Source organism: Ictalurus furcatus, chromosome 25 (assembly GCF_023375685.1).
Source record: "Ictalurus furcatus strain D&B chromosome 25, Billie_1.0, whole genome shotgun sequence".
Lineage (NCBI taxonomy): Eukaryota > Metazoa > Chordata > Actinopteri > Siluriformes > Ictaluridae > Ictalurus > Ictalurus furcatus.
Genome location: NC_071279.1, coordinates 6,177,034 through 6,197,577, shown reverse-complemented (window position 1 = coordinate 6,197,577; position 20,544 = coordinate 6,177,034). Strand labels below are relative to the sequence as shown.

Sequence of the window (20,544 nt, the reverse complement as noted above, 5' to 3'; positions counted from 1 at the left end):
CAGCCGGTTCAGGCAACTGGCCTTGGTCCGTCTGCCTGGCCCAGGCCAAGAGCCTCTGCACCTGCTGCTTTTCACTGCCTGCCTCTCCCTCTCTCTCTCTCTCTCTCTCTCTCTCTGGCCCTCCTTCTTTCGCCTGCAGAAGCTCCATCTGCTCACATCGTATGTAACCTCATGCAGCTGCCACCCCATCCATACTGTGTTAGCAACAGAGGCCTACTATCAGATTTCCCTCCAGTCACGTGATGTGTGCTGTTCCTGAATCACTGACTGCGAGTGCTCATCTGTCAACATTGTACTAGCCTTGATGTGGTGCTAATCATGCTGGTACATAGATTGGCTAGTGGAAATGACCACTTGGTGTGAATGAGCGTGTGAGTGCATGTCTGGGATGCGCTGGGATGGACTGGTGTCCCATTTTATGTGTGTTCCTGCCTAACATCCAGTGTTTCTGGGACACACGCCAGATCCACGTCACACTACAATTTGTTTTGGGCTAGAAACACACTCAAAAAAATGACTGAATGCCGTTCAAGGTAACATCAATACATAAATTAATTAATAGACATAATTAATTGGTAGCATCATCCATTAAAAGCACCAAAAAAAAGTTTTTTGTTTGATTGATTTTTTTTTTCTTTGCAAGGAGGACATCAGAGAAGGTAGCAACTTGGAGACATTGCTTATTTCAAGGATATAATTTTTTATCTATAAAGTTATGAGTCATACTGTATGTGTAGCAGATAAGGGCTTGGTCAGCTTATCATTCAAATCGTCAGAAGATTTGCTTTATTGCATAAGGCCTTGAATTAATGAATGAATGAATTAAAATAGTGAATGAAAAGCATAATAAAATAGTCACTGATTTAGTCTTTTGGCTTCATAAAGTTGTGTGCACACTGTTAATTGTAAAAAAATATATACATATATTATTATTATTATTAATAATAATAATAATAATAATAATATTAATATGGGCGCACGGTGGCTTAGTGGTTAGCACGTTCGCCTCATACCTCCAGGGTCTGGGGTTCCCGCCGTGGCCATGTGTGTGTGGAGTTTGCATGTTCTCCCCGTGTTGCGGGGGTTTCCTCCGGGTACTCAGGTTTCCTCCCCCAGTTCAAAGACATGTATGGTAGGCTGATTGGCGTGTCTAAAGTGTCCGTAGTGTATGAATGGGTGTGTGAGTGTGTATGTGATTGTGCCCTGTGATGGACTGGCACCCTGTCCAGGGTGTACGCCTTGTGCCCGATGCTCCCTGGGATTGACTTCGGCACATATAACCAGATTCTGAGCACATGACTCGTCTGCTCGCATTTGAAATAATAATAATAATAATCCATCCATCCATCTTCAACCGCTTACTCCTTTTCAGGGTCACGGGGGAACCTGGAGCTTATCCCAGGGAGCATCGGGCACAAGGCGGGGTACACCCTGGACAGGGTGCCAGTCCATCGCAGGGCACACAATCACACACACATTCACACACCCATTCATACACTACGGATAATAATAATAATAATAATAATAATAACAATAACAACAACTATTATTTATTTATTTATTTATTTTAATATTATTTTGTTATTTCCCCCAAAAACCGAGGACGCACAGTGGCTTAGTGGTTAGCACGTTCTCCTCACACTTCCAGGGTTGAGGGTTCGATTCTCGCAGCTGCCCTGTGTGTGGAGTTTGCATGTTCTCCCCGTGCTATGGGGGTTTCCTCCGGGTACTCCGGTTTCCTCCCCCAGTCCAAAGACATGCATGGTAGGCATGGTAGGACATGATTGGCATGTCCAAAGTGTCCGTAGTGTGTGAACGTGTATGTGATTGTGCTGTGTGATGGACTGGCCCATGCTCCCTTGGATGGGCTCCAGGTTCCCCGTGACCCAGTAGGATAAGCGATACAGAAAATAGACGGATGGATGGATTTCACAAGCATAAGATATATCTCAACACTGGTGTGACTGTGCTTAAGAGTACGGCCCCAACTTTTCCCTTCTGTAAGATAATACTACAGAAATAGGATGTGGTTGATGGATTTATGGCAATGCCATATCGTACTTCCTGTTTAAGATGATGTTTCAGAGCAGTGAATGGCCTGACATTGTATATTGCCACTCGGTGAAACAAGTTGCACATGCTAATTTGACTCGGAGGGGTGAGACACACACAGTGGCTTGAATGGCGAGTGCACTTGTAGGAAAACAGGCTCAAAGAGTGAGATTATACACATTTTTTCTTACCTTGCTGATGAAGAAGGGCAGCAAACAGTCACAACAAACCAGTATGTAAAAGACGTTATAAATCCCTCCAGTGCAAAACAGTCAGTAGGAACAACCTGGCATGAAATCTGTTCAACGAGTATCACAACATGCAAAAAAGTCTTGCAAAAGCCCCTCTTGCTTTCAGGTATAAAATCTCCAAATGCTACCCAACACTGACGGAGCTGGCCGTGTGAAACGTAGCCCGAATAGCACCTACATTTCATGTATCTATGCTTCTTACACTGAATTTGCCTTTTCATGATTTCGTAAAAAAGAAAAAAATTATATCCAAATTTAGAAGGAGCGTGTTCAAACGAGACATTAAACATGAAAAACACCGTAACCTGATAAACCGGTGCCGTTTACTGGTACGTGCACACTGCGCGATTTAAATATGATTTCAATATCACCACAGTGCATTCACGCTCTTCCTGCCAGCCGCCGTATTCCACAACAAACTAGAATAAAAAAAACAAATAAGCTTTACAGTACTTAGAACAAAGCCATTTAAAATATCACAGTCAGATAGAAGAGGAAGCCAGATAGATAGAGGAGATACAGTATACCTCAATACAGCATAGCAAGGTAACTAAACTGTAGAGTATCTCTCTATTAACTATGTCCCTTAAGCTGAAACTGTCTAACATGCTGACATCACACCCGCGTAAACGTAGTGTTCGAGCAGTAATCTGGTTTACCGCGAGCTATAGAGACTCTGCTGAGTGCATGCACTGAAGCACACTCACCTTAGCAATCACGTGACATGGAAAAACGAGTTATGCGCTATGTCATCTGTTGCACAAAAGAGGACAACATACATAACTAAACAACAATAAGTGCAAAGGCCACATCCACTGATTATTAGAGAAGGTGAACAAAAACAGACATCGTGTGAGTCGGCAGCGATAGGCAGGTAGGATTAATCTTTCCATGGGAGCAGGATGAACACTCACGAGATGGACACTGTTTCTCATTCTCTGTACTCCCTTATTACCTCAGGAACGGCACACAGACAAGTCTGCCAACTGCAGGAATGAGCACATCATTCATGTGTCACAGCAGCGAGTGGAAAAAGATGGGTGGGGGTGGAGGGTTAGCTGAGCCTTTCTAATATTATACACAGCTTAAACCCAGAGACTCACTCCGTGCTCCTGATAAGTGCTTCAATCACACTCATGGCACTAATACTGATGTATGCACAGGTCTTTCTTTTTGAAATGTATCATTTAAAAATATGTCATGCAGAGGAATACTAATGTAATGTGTGTAAAAAAAAAAAAATTTAAAAAAAATGCTACAACAGAGGGTTTCTCTTTCAGGAAATAGCTCCAAGAATAGCTCCTTACAAAGCTAGAACCATTACCCAACCAGTTATACCTAAAGGAATACCTTTATAACTTGAGTACCTTTAATACCTACCTTTTATCCAAAAACATACAGCTGACATCATAGAAGTCATTTATTCCACCACCACCACCCCCGTTTTTTTCCCCCAAGATAAAAAAAATAATCATTATTATTATTATTATTATTATATGGTTTAGTTTATTTGCATGCACTTTTGCATCGTCTTATTTGTGGTTAAAAAAAAAAACATTTTAAAGAGGTTTATTTGGATTTTTGTGAATCTGAATGCAACAGCACTACTAGCTATTGTAATAAACACACAGAATGGTATGAAGCGAGGCTGTGGGCTACAGTAGGTGTTACTAGCCCAGTGCTATAGGTTCACAACGCCAATCAGTGACAGTCGTATCACGTGATTATACAGAGTGACACGCCCCCTACATTTTGCTCCATTTGGGCTAATATCTCTTAGTCCGTTTTGGTTTCCGATCTGCGTTAGGCGTGTTATGGACTCGGGCGTAATGAACTTGAACAAAGTGGATTATTTACTCTATTGTCCTTTTCACCATATAGTTTGCTTGGAGGAGAAATGAAAGGATGAGAGACTGAGCACACAGTGGCTAATTAAAGTACAGATTACACAAAAGGACATATGACGAGCAGAATTTTTTTGTTTTTTTGTTTGAATGTAATGGTTACAGCTTTTCTGGTCCCATGTCTGCCATCCAGAGGAAACGCAGCATGATCCCAGTAAAGCATTACAGGCTTGAAACACTACAAAAATCTAAATTACTAGTGTGCTTCCAGAGCTCCTTTAAGTAATTGTGTGTGTGTGTGTGTGTGTGTGTGTGTGTGTGTGTGTGTGTGTGCGCGCGCGCTCCAATATTTTTATGTACAGCATTTAACAAATTCCCTAATCCAGAGCAATTTCCAGATTATTATCATTATTATTGTTGTTGTTGTTGTTGTTGTTATTATTATTAGTAGTAGTAGTACTACCCTACTAGTTTAATTGTTGATCTATTGATAGATATTTGATTTTGGACCTCCTATCTATCACCACAAGCTGCCACTGGACATCGAGCCACCCATTTTCTGAATTGCTTATCATCCAATCAGCTTCTTTGGACTGCGGAGGAAACCCCCTAAGCACAGGGAGAACATCCAAACTCCAGGCACACAGGGCGAACATCCAAACTCCAGGCACACAGGGCAGAGCCGGGAATCAAACCCCCAACCCTAGACGTGCAAGGAAAAAGTGCTAACCACGAAGCCAATGTGCCCCAGCTACTGGACATGTTTAGAACAATGTAGAAAAGGTAATAAATAAAACGAACCTGGACAAATTCCCAATTCTACAAAGAGTGCTAGCTGAATCATGCATTTGGGTATTTTGAAGAAAATAAGCGTTGATGTCTTCAATACAAACATCTCTGGGCTAGTCGTTCTCGATCGTAAGCTACATCTCCAATGGCTGCCTTCTCATACTTCTAGTGCTAGTAGTGTTTTCACAGTGGGAAATGAAGTTAGACATGGCGTACTATTAACACCCAGATGTTGTACTAAAAATCACAGAGACGTTTGACACTGTTGATAATTCACTAGGTAAGTGGCAGCCTGCTCTAGCTAGTGAAAGACTAGGAACCAAAAGAGATCACTTTTTTTTTTTTTTTGATATACAGAGCAAGAAAGCAAGAAAGTTTAAACTGAGCATGGGTATTCAAACCATCGGATGTTCTTCTGAAAGCTGTTCTGGCAAGAGTAATGACATGAGATATATACATACTCATTCTTTCATGTCCATGTAGTGAAAATAGTACTGTTCTATTGAAAACAACACAAACTTACAGCAATCTAATTCTACATACTCAAGAACACAGTGTGTAGTCTTTAGTGCATGGTATGTCATTTGAGATAGCTGTGGTCCTGGAGTGACCCTGTCCTGCATATTTCCGTGCTTTCTCCTGTTCGAACACTACGATGTACAAGCAGGGGTTCTCCAGGACCAGGGTTTGAAACCGTTGCTCTAGGTAACCATTTACATATCTGCAATCTTTCATTTGAAAGTTCATTCCTCCATGTAATACGGCTTGCTATAGCAAAGCATGCACAATAAAACAAACTTAAAAACTTAAAAAGTAACGGTCCATGCCACAAGATGAACTTCTGCATGTCGTGATGTTTATTATAATCATCAAATGACAATGTTTCATCATGTGACATGCTTATAGCAAGCCATATAATATTATGAAGCATTCATATGAAGGGTTTTATAGTTACATAATAAGATACAATGCATAAAATGTTGCTACACATTTCATGAATTGCGACTATGTAAGTAGAAGAGCATGCATTTTAGTTTCCGCTACCGTATGAAGTCGTTTCCTCAGGCCTCTCTGGTCACATGTATTTTAACAGTTCATCACAATTATTTAGAAACTAGAACTACCCAAAATGCAAGTGGCCAAGCAGTGAAAAACAACAAAAGTCAAAATAATTGGAGAAATAGTGTACCCAAAGGAGAAAAAAAAAAAAACAGGATCAAATAGGGTAGGAAAAAGGGCATACTTTTCGCAATGGTGATTCAGATGACCGGACAATCTTGGGAGATGTCTGTGAAGAGATCAAGAGAATTAATGTCTTGTTGACGGCTCTTCAGAGATATCTCCTATGGTACTGTACTCCACTACAAGTGTCAGTTCATTTTCATTTAATCATTTACCCGGTCTATATTCTCCCAGATTTCTGACAGCCTCAAAGCCATGTGTAGCCATCCTCAGTCCTCACTCCTTGCCTTACATCCTGTGCCCGAATTAGCACACATTTACGCACTTTGAAATGGACTTATAGGCTAGTCATCTTTGATGAAAGTTCATTTGCTTTTCACTATACCATTTGACCTCAGATTTTACATGACATCATGGTGTGTATCACTGATTCTCTCGATGATTCGTAAGAATGTGGCATAACTGTGACTCTAAAAAGATAACTGTTTACCAAAAAGTCAGTGACAGGGTAACAACGGTATTAATCAAAGAGGCAACCAAGAGGCCAAGGATAATGCTTACTGCGTTTCTACCACCACCATGCTTCATTGTGGGGGTGATGTCAAGGTATTGAGTAGTGTTGGATTTCACTTAAATATATGATTCTTCATTCCAAGGCAGAAAAAATATTACATTTTAGCCTTACCAGACCAGAGAACCCTTTTCCACATCTTTGCTAAAACTTTGAAAACTCCAAATGGGCAACTCTTCCAAGGCCCAGCTATGCTTATCCTGTGAACAGCTTCTCCCAGCTATGGATCTCTCCAGCTCCTTCAGTTCCCCTTGGCGTATCGGTTGCTTCTCTAACCGATGCATCCCTTACCCAGTCACTGACTTTTGGTGGACATCCTCCTCCTATTTTTTTTTTTTTTTTATAAAGAATCCTTGATTGATACTTTTCCAGAACGTTGTCCTGGACTTTGCCCTTGGGCTACACGAGGTATGTTCTCTAACAAAATCTTGTGTCTTACGTTAAGGTTTATTTATATTAAGATCATGTGAGACTAATTGCACACAGTTGAACTCCAAGCAACTCTGATGGCAACTGCTTGTACCGGAGCTAATCTAGGGGTTTCAGAACAATGGGGGTGAGTAATAGAGTCACAACATTGTCCGTCCTCCCTTACACACACATTTCAATATCCTGAGCTACAAGGTTTAGGTTCATGACATATAATCCTGATAAAGCTCATTTAATCCGAGTTTTTTTTTGCTGATGCTACAAACTGTGAAAATGTTCAAGGGGGAAATGTTCATATTTATGAAGGCGCAGTACACTAAATAGCAGCTGCATTCAACATTCGATATAAAATGTAATACATGTATAGATAATACATTATTAATACAATATTCATAGAAGGTGTTACCATGGAAGGTGTTGTTGTTAGACAAAAAATGTGTACAGGCACAGGACAAAAGGCAAAGCTACAGGACAGACTGCAGAGACAGACATTAGAGACAGTGGAAAGGAGTCAGGAGATGATGGCTACACTGACACTGTTCATGAAAACATAATAAAACACTGACATATGTATGTACTGTAATTCTATATATTCCACTGCACAGAAATTCAGCACATGTATAAACACTGACATTCAATAGACAAGAGAAGCAGGAAGACAGTATAAGGTGGAGACTGTTTGAAATTCTCCCTTGACATTCACACAAGCCCATTCTGAAATTCATTTTATCTTTTCAAATATCACTATTCTTTTTGTTCAAAGGCATCTATAACTCAGAATGATGCCTTCTCCCAGGAAAAAAAAGGTTATAATAAACCATGTGCACGTACAGGAGATCAAGAGAGCAGTGAAAAACAACACAGATTCTCAAAGCAGAAGAATCGTTGTGTACCTTCATAGGGGCCAGCTGAATGGGTGTGATGTAGGACGGGTCTACCATGGGTTTGGGCCGGTTGGCCGTGTCTGCCAGGAGGCTCTGCCATTGCTGAGGCAGCCCGGTGAACTTCTGCTCGCGGGGGTCAAACCCTGTGTGCACACGATGCTCAAAGTTCGAGGGGGCCGAGATTTCCAGTCTTTTCTTCTTCTTTCCAAACATGTTGGAAAAGCTGGACAGACCTGGAAGCACAGAAAGCAGAACATTAAAATACAATGCGCATGGCCTGGCTTTAAGGCTTTCTAGTAGAGAATACAGAAATAGACAAATTTCAAACAGCAAAACAAAGAAACAAAAAAATCATAAAATGGAACGAATGTTCAGGTCCTCGCACGGATTAAGGATCCTTGCCTTTCAAATGTTCCATCAAGCCACATAAATGCACGATCAGAATATTCTGCATAAAGCTGGATTTTACAATATGCATTGACTGCTCTTTCTGTGTTCATTCATGCATTTGGTGCAACGTTAAATTACACTAATCGGACACACAAGCTCTTATGCAACTTCCAGGCATGAACTATAATTAATCCAAAGCCCTTGTTTCTCAGAAAAGACATGTACTATAATTAAACAGCCCATAAAAAGCAGAGTCTTTGTATCTCTGGATATTCCTAAGATCGTGAATTTCTGGGGGATATATGAATGCAGACATGATTTCATGTTTGGGTGTATTTACAATACGACTTAACAAGAGAAATTAAGTTTAAAAAAAAACAACGTATATTTGCTTCACCAGAAAGAACTGTAATCTATGTTTCTTGAATTAACACTGAACAGAGCGGGAATCCATTCATTAGTATGAGAATATATTTGTAATCGAGATGTGGATCAGAGACCTTTAAAACAGAAGAGAGTGTGCAGGCCACTTATCAATCCCTTTTGTGTTTTCACTTCTAAATAGATCTCAGTTTATCACGATCATGCCTCACTTTTGTTGGTCGCTGTCATTCAGGAAAACAATGGTGCCCTTCAGCTGTGACACACTGAGCTGTACACCGTGCCTGGCTGACCTACGCACTGCCAGTTGGGCTGCCAACGTGTGCACACGGACAAAGGGACAGCCGGCATGAGTGTGAGAAAGAGGGACAAAAAGAGTGCTGTGAATAAAACAGGCTAGATGTTCACTAGTACATCGTATGGAAATACAGCGTGGGCAGAGCTCTTCTCCGTTCAATAGCTTAACATGTACAACATCAGTTTGCACAGGCTGCTAAATCTGGAGTGATTTGAGAAGCAGCTGAGATTCAGATGGTGTACTTAAACCAACAGTGTTATTTGCATGAATGAAGAGCTCTGTCTCCCGGCAACACCCGAGAGCATGCATCGATTGAAGAAATAACACGGAAGATCATAGAGCTGATTAATGGGATCAGGCTCATTCAATTTCCTTATTTTAGCTCCAGAAGAGAGAGAGAGAGAGAGAGAGGGCTAGCGGGAGGGATGGGCGTTCTAAACAGGAACGAGCTACAACCCGAGACAGGACAACAGAATGATCACACACACCACAGCATGTTCAAGTATATACAGACGACTGTAGAATTAATAGCAACCTTCATAACAATGACGCAAAAATAAATATCAACTAGTAGAACAGGGCACCGACAGCATCAATGTCCTTTCAGATATTTGACCTTGCAGTGACCTCGACCCAATTTGGATCAATTCCAAGATCTAATCAGTTCATCTGCTGATTACAGTGATATTTCCATATAACGCCTACAAACATTTAACCACTTGTTCCACAGATATCGTGCTCAGACGAGAATCTTGGACATACTAAATCACGGACACACAGACAACCTGAACACACAATGCCTCTACCATCTAATGGCGGAGGCATAAAAAATCCTTGTGGGTAATGATAATTGGATGTTTTAGTCTTCGTCAACCCAGACTTGTAACAAAATATTCCAGCGCTTTGATCCATACCTTACACCTGAGTGCATCTGTGCAATAGATCTCCAGCCTGGTGCCATGCACCAATGAGGCAGAGCCTCAATCACTGAGAAAAGAGAGCTAGAGGCCCCAGCCTTATCGTATATCCACACCTCAACCTCTCAGCCACTGCGAGTTCTTCTGTAAAGAAGAAAGGAGGTGGACAAAGGCCATATATCGACTATAACGGTCTTAATGCAAGCATAGTTACCCATTGCCCCTAGTTCCCTGGGTCCCACTTGTGGCCCCATAATAATGTCTAGGCACAATGAATATCTAGTGATGAGGTATGGATTGGTCAATGCCCTTGCCATTGCCCAGGCCTTTTTCAGTGACGTCCTGACATTCCTGATTTGTTTTGTTATATTTTATATGCATTCCTCTTTTCATCCACAGCTCAACATCACATTAAACATGTTCATCAAGTTCATCTCTACACTCCTCAAGAAAAAATTCTATGGCAAACTGGAAAAATGTCCCAGCAGCTTTCCATAGCCTTCCTGGGCCACATCTTTGATCAGCAGGGGCTCAAGATGAATGACACCAAGCTCAAGGCAATCGCAGAACAGCCGCAATCCTGCTCAGTGCAAAAGCTTCAAAGATTTCAACAATGTCAGGGTGTATGGTTTGAAGACAAGTTAAAGCCTTCCCTTCTTTAAGAATGATTAAGTAGAGTGAACAAGTAGTGCGATTATGAACAGGGTGTGACGCGTTCATAACTTCCCTTTGTTTCCTGATGAGCTGTTGACTGTTGACTCTCGTGTGATTATGGAGATCCTTTAAAGTATGAATACATTTCTCATTCCTTGTACATGTACCATCTGCACAAAATAACACGCCTGTGCTCAACACTGCATTCTTCCATCTATATCAGCTTACTTATTCCTTTTCTGCTGACTTGTCAATGAGCTCGCTATAACACCTACGCAATGCAGGCATGTTAACTTTCCTTTTCCCTTTTGGCCTCATGCCAACTATCTATGGTTTATTGGCTGAATGTGTCAGTGTGAGCGTTGGTGCTGCTACTGGAGAGTTGTAGCCAAACACAAATAACACAACACAAAACACAAAAGCCAAACTAAACACTGAACGTGAATAAATAAATTTGAGTGTCAGCGATGCGGACATTGGAAACAGAATTCTGCGCATGCGGCCTCTTCAGAGGCTTTGGATTCCCTTTAATCCATGGCTACGGAGTAGATTATCAGACAATACTATCCCCCTCCCGTTGTAATTTAGTTAATGGACAGATGAAGGAGTGAATTGGCACTGCATGAGCGGTCTATTACCTGATCTATCAGGACAGAAACAAGCTATTTTTGGTTTGTTCTTATAGAGGTGAGAATGTGTAATATATGAAAAGACAGACCGCACACAATAAAAATGGGGTCTGCGATTTTCAAATCAAAATACTTTTTAGTTCTCCTCACATTCAGGCATCCATCAATAAAATGTCGTGGACCATGGACCTTCAAGAGATGAGAATACAGGAGTCCAGAATAACCAACTCGGCTCTATATGTGAGGATTGGCGTTAATCTCTCCCTTAAAAGAACACTGGACAATCATGTGTGCCCATGGGTTTATGCATACAGGAGAGGACATTTGCATTTTTTTCTCCAAGTACAATAAGCTCAGCTGTGATGTTTTATGAGCAGCAGATTGAAGGGATCCACGGCAAAGCTGCAGATGTCTCGGAGGAAGCACACCTCCCAGATTGGTAACTGTTATGTTATGGGGAAAACTAGCTAGTAAGTGAGAAAACGGGAAGAAAATTTAGAAATAAATCCACTAACAGCCAACAAATCTGGACAAGAAGCCCAGTGTACTCTTCTGTCAATCACGCCTACCACCCACCCCTCCCCCAAAAACACATTTATCGGCGCCCAGCTGATCATTCTGAACATCAGGCCAGTGTCAAAGGCATTAACTCAACAATGACAAATCTCTACATAGTACAGACTGCACTTGAGTATAATGGATCATTTATAACGCCACCTTACATAAGCAATGTACACCAGCACTCTTACAGTACTGGCCACCAGTTTGTGCCAACACTTAAGACCACAGATTTGTACTTGCAATTCACACTGGCAATGTACTCTTACAAACTGCATGTGATAACACAATGTAACAATTAAACATGTAAAAAAAATAAAAATAAACCCGTACAGTTCTAATTATGACACGCATTATCCAAAAAATGATTAAATGAACACATTAATAGCCTCAGGGACTGATGCAATCAGGGGCCATGGCAGTGAAAGGAGAAGCCTTGCACTTGACCTGAAGCTCTGTTTGTCCCTGAACCATCTGTCACCATCTGAGGAACGGCAGGCATTTCCCGCCCGGAGCAGTGCAGTGGCATCATGGGGCAGAGCAAGGCCTGGCCTTTCCCCAGAAGCCCTGCTAACAAAGCAGGGCCCAGCACTATTTTAGGCCCTTGTACACATGTGCTGTTAAGTTACTCTTTGCAATGCCAACTGGCTGCAGACCCCCCTACTGCATGAGGCCTAGGGGGCAATTGGTACACAGCACAATTAACTGACCTATGACAAGCATGTTGTATAGGCAGGTTGTTTTGTTTTTGTTTGTTTGTTTGTTTTTTTGCATTAGTAAAACTGAAAGACAACAGAAAGGGAGAAAATGTAACAGCATAGCATGTTTTCTATGTTTAAGAATTCTGAGTCGTCTCCAAACGTAGAGTAGCAAAGCAATGTTGACTCCATTTCACATGTTTCTACACCACTGGAGTATCTGGGCTTTGTACGGTTACTCACTGTCAGTTCATCTTAAATAAGAGCCAGAAAGAAAATGATCCAGACATGTGTCCATATAAACAATGTCGAGGAGTGTATGGGCATTTCATATACAGTGCTGTGAAAAAGTATTTGCCCCATCCTGATTTCTTCTGTTTTTGTGTATATCTCTTACTAAATAACTTACTATATCTCTGTACTAAATTGTTTCAGAAATTAAAACAAAATCTATGATAAAACCAAGGCAACCTGAGCAGACGCAAAATACAGTTTTTAAATGTTATTTATTGAAGCAAAAAAGTTATCCAATAGCAACTGGGCCTGTGTGAAAATTTATTTGCCCACGTAGTTACTAATTCCCCATAAATATGAAACTGCATTCATAATGGGGTTCAGCTGGATTAGTCACAACCAGGTCTGATTAACTTTTTCAACAGCATGAAGTTGGTTAAAAGGTCTTACCCAATAACACACTACGCCAAAATTGAAAGAAATTCCAGAAATGATGAAGAAGGTGCTTGAAATACATCAGTCTGGGAAGGGTTACAAAGCTATTTCAAAGTCTCTGGGACTCCAAAGAACCACAGTGAGAGCCATTATCTCCAAATGGAAAAACTCGGCACAGTAGTGAACCCTCCCAGAAGTGGCCGTCCTTCCAAAATTCCTCCAAGAGCACAGTAACTACTCATCCAGGAAGTCACACAAGAGCCAAGGACAACATCGAAGAAACTACACGCCTCTCTTGCATCAATAAAGGTCACCTGTTCATGACTCCACTATCAGAAAGACACTGGGTAAAAATGGCATCCATGGAAGAGTGGCGAGGTGAAAACCACTGCTAACCCAGAAGAACATTAAGGCTGAATTTTGCCAAAACACACCTTGATGATCCTCAAACCTTTTGGGAGAATGTTCTGTGGACTGATGAGTCGAAAGTGGAACTGTTTGGAAGACAGTGGTCCTGTTACATCCGGTGTAAACCAAACACAGAATTCCACAAAAAGACCATCCTAGCTACAGTCAAGCATGGTGGAGGAAGTGTGATGGTGTGGGGATGCTCTGCTGCTTCAGGGCCTGGGCAACTTGCAGTAATTGAGGGAAATATGAATTCTGCTCTCTACCAGAAAATCCTAAAGGAGAATGTCCGGTCTTCAGTCCGTAAGTTGAAACTCAAGCGCAACTGGATTATGCAGCAAGACAACGATCCAAAGCATAGGAGTAAATCCTAGTCCTAGAAGTAAGCGAAAGACTGATCTCCAGTTATCAGAAGCATTCGGTTGCAGTTATTGTTGCACAACCAGATTTTAAGTTTAAAGGGGCAATAAGTTTTTCCCATGGGTGATAGGTGTTGAATAACTTTTTTTGCTTCAAGAAAAAAAATTTTTTAAATAAAAACTGTACAGTGTATTTACTCAGGTTGCCTTTCTTTTATGTTGTATTTCATTTGAAGATCTAAAATCATTTGGTATGAGATATACACAAAAACCCAGAAGAAATCCCAGCACTGTACTCTTAACTAAAAGTTAAATATAGCATCCTAAAGGGTTTTAGATTGTCCCTTTAGGAAACATTTGGGGTGCTTTAATATATAAAGTATTTAGTCCTGTTCTGTTGATCTTCTTGGTGTGATTCTTAGAGGCAGGTGAGAAGACAGCAATTTCACCCAAGTACAGACTGAAACAACCAAGCATGCTGGGTATTATGGGTTGCAGGAAGAGATTTTTTTGAGATGAGGCAAACTATGTAGCTGGAGTGTGGCAGAAATATGTTTTGGATATTAGGACCAAAGGAATGGGACGTAAAGGACAGGACAGAACGGGAAAGACACGGAAAGGAAAAGTAAGGAAAATTGTATTTATTTTGCAACAGGTTTGTTTGTTAGTTTTTCTGACCAATGAATAAAAAAAAAAAAACATGAAAACATTTTCGGCCCCGCCCCTTGGTTTAATTATGTGCCGTATGAAACCAAATCAAATGAACTGTTATTGAACCAAAGTTTCTTTTTCACAATAGAACCGATTTGCAGAGTTAGAACCATTAACTACACAAAAATCCTAAAACAGTAGCTCTCCCCAACTCCTGGTTATGAATTCCTGATAACTAACAAACTATGATAAATGAGCAATAAAGTCAATCTAAGCTGAATTGAGATAAGCTCTGACTTAAATGTAGCTAGTCTTTTACAGAAAATTGGGGGAGAAAAAAAAAAACCACTTTATATACAATGAATCAACTGAGTAAACAACATTTGAAAACTCTTCTGTGGTTTCATTCAGGAAAAAAAACAAAACATTTAATCTGCAAAGGAAATAATATATAATAATGGGTACCAAAATATAAACTGTTTTGCTCCCTGTAAACACTAAATTTAATTCAATAAAAGCACTCTGGAAAAATTACGCCATCTTACCTGGTATCAGATTCATTTGTCCGCTTTCATTAAATAACAGCTCAAGAATTTCATAATATTCACTTCTACAAAAACGTCCATAAGGGTATGTAATGTTGGAAACACATTCCCCGGCTCTTCACTGTGGGTGTAGTAGAGGCCTCGCCTTGGGCTCACCCATTCACACTCCTGTAATGACCAAAGAAACACTGCCAAAAAAAAAATGCCAACGCCAGCAGCCTAATGCAGACAGGCTAAGCCCGGGCCATTGGGATGCGGGACAGCAGAGACTCTCCCAGGCTGACACCATCCTCCTGTGTGTGCCCTGAATTCCTACTCTAGCACTGCCTCTCATCTCCATGGACACCATGTCACCTTGTGTTGACTAACTAACACACAAACCGGCACGCACGACATCCGTAGTGTTCTGCCACGGACAGAACACCCACCGTCTATCACACTGTGTGAGTGAGAGTGTGAGTGTACAGTCACCCAAGTGAAAAGAAAGAGTGAGAGAGAAATAGAGATAGAGAGAGAAAGACAGCTGCTACGAGCAGTGAGGACATAGACTGTCACATAAACACCAGCACACACATTCTAGACAGCACTAAGAGATGATACCTAGTTCAGAAGTTATTTATTTCACTGAAGAACCCATCCTCCACAAGGGTCAGAAACACTTCTCAATGAAACAAGACTACGTAACTCACTACGAACTCGTACCCTTTCAGGAGGATGTAGAGAAACTTCCAGAGCTTCAGGAGCTGTGTGAAGTCTGCAGTAGCACCACACCCCGTTCACTCCACACGCTATTTTTACCCACATCCCCACAGCCCAACTGTGGCATGCTTATTAGGGTGAGGGTTGCGGGGGCATCTGGGATACCGGTGCAGATAACATAGAAACCCACCAGATCGGCCAGGAACATGAGAACAGCCATCTTAAGCATCCAAAGCATTTTCGAGAGGCACTTTAACATGCTCCACAGCTTGAGCTTCACTCTGAAAGGTTTAGAGATACACATCGTCTAGCATAAAACTGGTATTTTAAGTTTTTTGTCATGTTACGTCTGTAGCTCAGTGTTGCATCTCTCAACTCGTAATACAAATATAGTTAATTGCCAGTCAACTGCATTTTCCATTTTTACCAAAAAAAAATGTACGTCAGTGTACATTACAGTGTTTTTTTTCTTCTTCTTTTGAGCCCTGATTTACCAAAACACTTTGTTACATGCTTGTGTAACAAAAACATGTCAAAAAAGAGGGTTGCATAATTCTGTCAGGTTAGTGCCGTTAGCAGCGCAGGACTACAGCACCCATCCACTGCACTCCACATGTTCACGGGATACACCAAGTCACATGATCACTAACACCTGAACCATCCTTATGCACAATAAGCACCAGTATTTTAGTCACGTTTGTTTAGCACTCAGTTCAAGTTCACTTTATTGTCATTTCAACCACATACAGCTGGTACAGTACGCAGTGAAAGGAAACAACGTTCCTCTAGGACCATGGTGCTACATAAAACAACACACTAACCACATGAGACGACACGGAACTAAATAAGATCTACACATTTTTACATAAAGTGCACGTGCAGACGTGTGCTAACACGGGACAGTACAATACTACTAAAACAGGACGACAGGCACAGTAAGTGACAGTGTAGCACCGAACAGTACACAGTCTTAGTGTCGAAGTGTCTTATATAACAGGTAGTGCAGAAGATAGGTGCAAAAGAGTAAGAATATAATTTAAAAATTGAGGAGTATTGTGTGAGTGTGTGTGTGTGTGTGTGTGTGTCAGTCCAGTCTCTGGGTATTGAGGAGTCTGATGGCTTGGTTGGAAGAAACTGTTACACAGTCTGGCCGTGAGTTTGCCAGACCGCAGGAGGGTGAAGAGTGTGTGTGAGGGGTGTGTGAGGTCATCCATAATGCCGGTGGCTTTGCGTATGCAGCGTGGGGTGTAAATGTGTAAATTCCACTATGATGGAGGGACGAGAGACCCCGATGATCTTCTCAGCTGTTCTCACTATCCGCTGCAGGGTTTTGCGATCCGATGCGGTGCAATTTCTGAACCAGACAGTTTTCTACACATTTCACTGCCTTTAATCGCTATTATACTTTGATTTTAATTTCAGTTTGACCGAGTCTATTTAAGATACCGACACACTGCAGCCATTACGACAAATAGCACACAAAAACTTTATTTACATTTTGTTTCCTCTCGAATTACTGTTCGTTACTCGGGATCTTAATAAATCGGGGCCTTAGTCGGTTGGAATTGTGTTGTAAACGTAGACACAAAGCACTTTGGTTCACAGTGTAGTTCACCAACACTCTGCTCATAACTGTTACACTATGAAATAATAAGAACATACATTCAGACCTTATAAAATATACAAACACATCCACACAGCATAGCCAGCAGACATGGAAAGTTATCTTTACTGAAACTCCAAGACACTTTCGAATCTCCTTTGTCATAGCCCATATGGAGTGTGTTACTTTGCCTAGAGGGAGACATCTGTACACTATCGCTGCGGCTGATGGATAGAACTTTGCTCTCATGAATGAAAGGCCAAGCTTACTGAGTCAGCATAGTCTTTTCAAAAATGAGACCTGAACATCTCTGGCCATGTCTGACCTCTGAACAGCTGAGTCATGGCCCAAGGATACACTCAGTAATGCTGCAAGTTTCATCTGAGAGAGTTTCTGGTGGGCGAGGGCTGTTTTGCTTGTATTCTCTCATCTGTAAGTTGCTTTGGAAAAAAGCGTCCGCTAAATGAATAAATGTAAAAGTAAATGTTAAAGCCAGTACATATGGGACTATTAATCTGGCAAGCACAAGCATTACTGTATTTTCTTCTGATTTAAGTTCAAGTTCAAGAGGTATTATTGTCATTTCAACCACATACAGCTGGTACAGTACACAGTGAAACGAAACAACGTTCCTCTAGGACCATGGTGCTACATTAAACAACACACTAACCACATGAGACGACTAGGGCTGCAACTAACGATTATTTTCATAATCGATTAGTTGGTCGATTATTTTCCGATTAATCGGATGGTGCAAACTTTCGGGTTAGTAAAAAAACTAATGTGCTCCATTTGAGACGATATAACCTAAAATTCTAAAATTCATACACTAGACCAGTGGTTCTCAACCTTTCCTAAGCTTTGGACCCCTAGCATATTTCGAACAATCCACGAGAACCTCCTCACTCCACAACAATTATAGGCTATATATTTAACAGTCATTTCTATATATGTTGCTTTATTTTATTAATATTTAACATTAATACACGCTTATGCACAATGAGCACCAGTATTTTAGTCACGTTTGTTTAGCACTCAAGTCAAGTTCACTTTATTGTCATTTCAACCACATACAGCTGGTACAGTACACAGTGAAAGGAAACAACGTTCCTCTAGGACCATGGTGCTACATTAAACAACACACTAACCACATGAGACGACACGGAACTAAAGAAGATCTACACGTTTCTACATAAAGTGCACGTGAAGACGTGCGCTAACACGGGACAGTACAGTACTACTAAAACAGGACGACAGGCACAGTAAGTGACAGTGTAGCTCCGAACAGTACACAGTTTCAGTGTCGAAGTGTCCGATATAACAGGTAGTGAAGAAGACAGGAGCCAAGGACTAACAATATCATTTAAGAATGGTATAAATGTGAACATAACATGCTATGACTTAGTCTTCACAGACTAGCTTCTAACAAACATGGACATAGCAGTTATTGTGGGAGCAGGCCAGGTAAAGTGTATATAGTGACAATAAATTAAATGCTATATTTTTATAATACAGTAGCAGCAAAAATGCAACAGAGTCAATGCAGAAATGTGCAAATAATACAGTGGGAGTGGGATGGTGTTCAGTTCAGAGAGTGTGTGTGCGCATGTGTGTCAGTCCAGTCTCTGAGTATTGAGGAGTCTGATGGCTTGGGGGAAGAAGCTGTTACACAGTCTGGCCGTGAGAGCCCGATTGCTTCGGTACCTTTTTCCAGACGGCAATAGGTTGAAGAGTGTGTGTGAGGGGTGTGTGGGGTCCTCCACAATGCTAGCAGCTTTGTGGATGCAGCGTGTGGTGTAAACGTCTGTGATGGAGGACAGAGAGACCCCGATGATCTTCTCAGCTGTCCTCACTATCCGCTGAAGGGGCTTGCGATCCGATGAGGTGCAAGTTCCAAACCAGACAGTGATGCAGCTGCACAGGATGCTCTCAATAGTTCCTCTGTAAAACATGGTCAGGATGGGAGGTGGGAGATGGGCTTTCTTCAGCCTTCGCAGAAGAATATATCCATGATTTAAAAACAAAACACAAAAAAAAACCTCACAAGGAATAAATGTATATGATTCTGAGAGGCCAAGTGAGAATTTGAGTCTCAAGGAAATTGTTATACGCTGACATATTTTACTACTAGACCCTGTCAGTGAGCTGGCGAACAGAGCGCTCAATCAGCAAATGTACCGATCAGACACACTGGTTTCAGTGCAGCGTCTCAAGGAAAAGTCAATAGAGCAGGCCTGTAGATCAGGTGCGAGTTTACTACTTTTATATTTACATTTAAGTCACAGTACAGAAACGAGGAAAAAGGCATTTTTGTTTTCAAAATTTCCTATAATATACAATGTCGATATTTCATTATATTATGGGATGCCATCACGGCATATTATTATAAACCTATGAAACCTCTTTATACACGTTACCCTTTACAAACAGCACCTTTAATAACAAGGAAAATATTTTTCGGCACAATCAAATCTAGCACCTTAGCATGCCATGTAGGCACACACACGAATTATAAAAGATCACTGAGCACTAATCATGAGCTGCAGAGCTGTAGTTTGAGGTTTAATCATACCCTGTCAGTCCGTTATTAAGCTTTCAGTGTGAGACAGAGGTGTACTGGGCAGTGAAGTTAAATTACTGTCTATCTGACTGCTGAGCAGCCGTGCACACTTGCACACTCACTCACTCACACACCCACCCACACACACACCCACCCACACACACACACACGCACGTTCACACATCCAGTGCACACATATATTATTCACTCAAATATGTAGACACTTCCTAGAATACACACAGACAGCAACACAAACAGTACAGATTAACATACTGCTGTAGCTTTCTAATTTAAAAGTGCACTCTCGCATCTTGCCTCTGTGACCCGGTTTCAATCGTCTGGTGTGTGAGAGCACTTTGCTGAATCCCGTGAGAATCCGGACAAAATCCCTCTGCATGAATCATTTAGCAGACGCTACACAACACACAACCCACTGCACGGGCATGCTACATGCATGGATTAGCAGAGCACACTCTTATTCATGGCTGTGTGTGTGAACGAGACTTTCTCTTAATCATGTTTT

General features: G+C 41.3%; 1 protein-coding gene across 2 annotated transcripts in view; it reads right to left on the bottom strand.

Moving 5' to 3' along the window:
- The window catches only part of pak5 (p21 protein (Cdc42/Rac)-activated kinase 5), a 50,205-nt gene extending 34,353 nt beyond the window's left edge, over positions 1 to 15,852 (bottom strand). Inside the window, exons 1-2 of one of the 2 annotated variants that reach the window (XM_053614879.1) lie at positions 15,160 to 15,852; positions 8,012 to 8,235 (exon numbers count right to left, since the gene is read on the bottom strand). In XM_053614879.1, the coding sequence (XP_053470854.1) occupies positions 8,012 to 8,235; positions 15,160 to 15,175 (240 nt within the window). In that variant the 5' untranslated portion in view covers positions 15,176 to 15,852. Of the gene's footprint in view, positions 149 to 8,011; positions 8,236 to 15,159 lie in introns of those variants that run through there. The other variant, XM_053614880.1, reaches the window with a different exon arrangement.
- Positions 15,853 to 20,544: the final 4,692 nt, after the last annotated feature.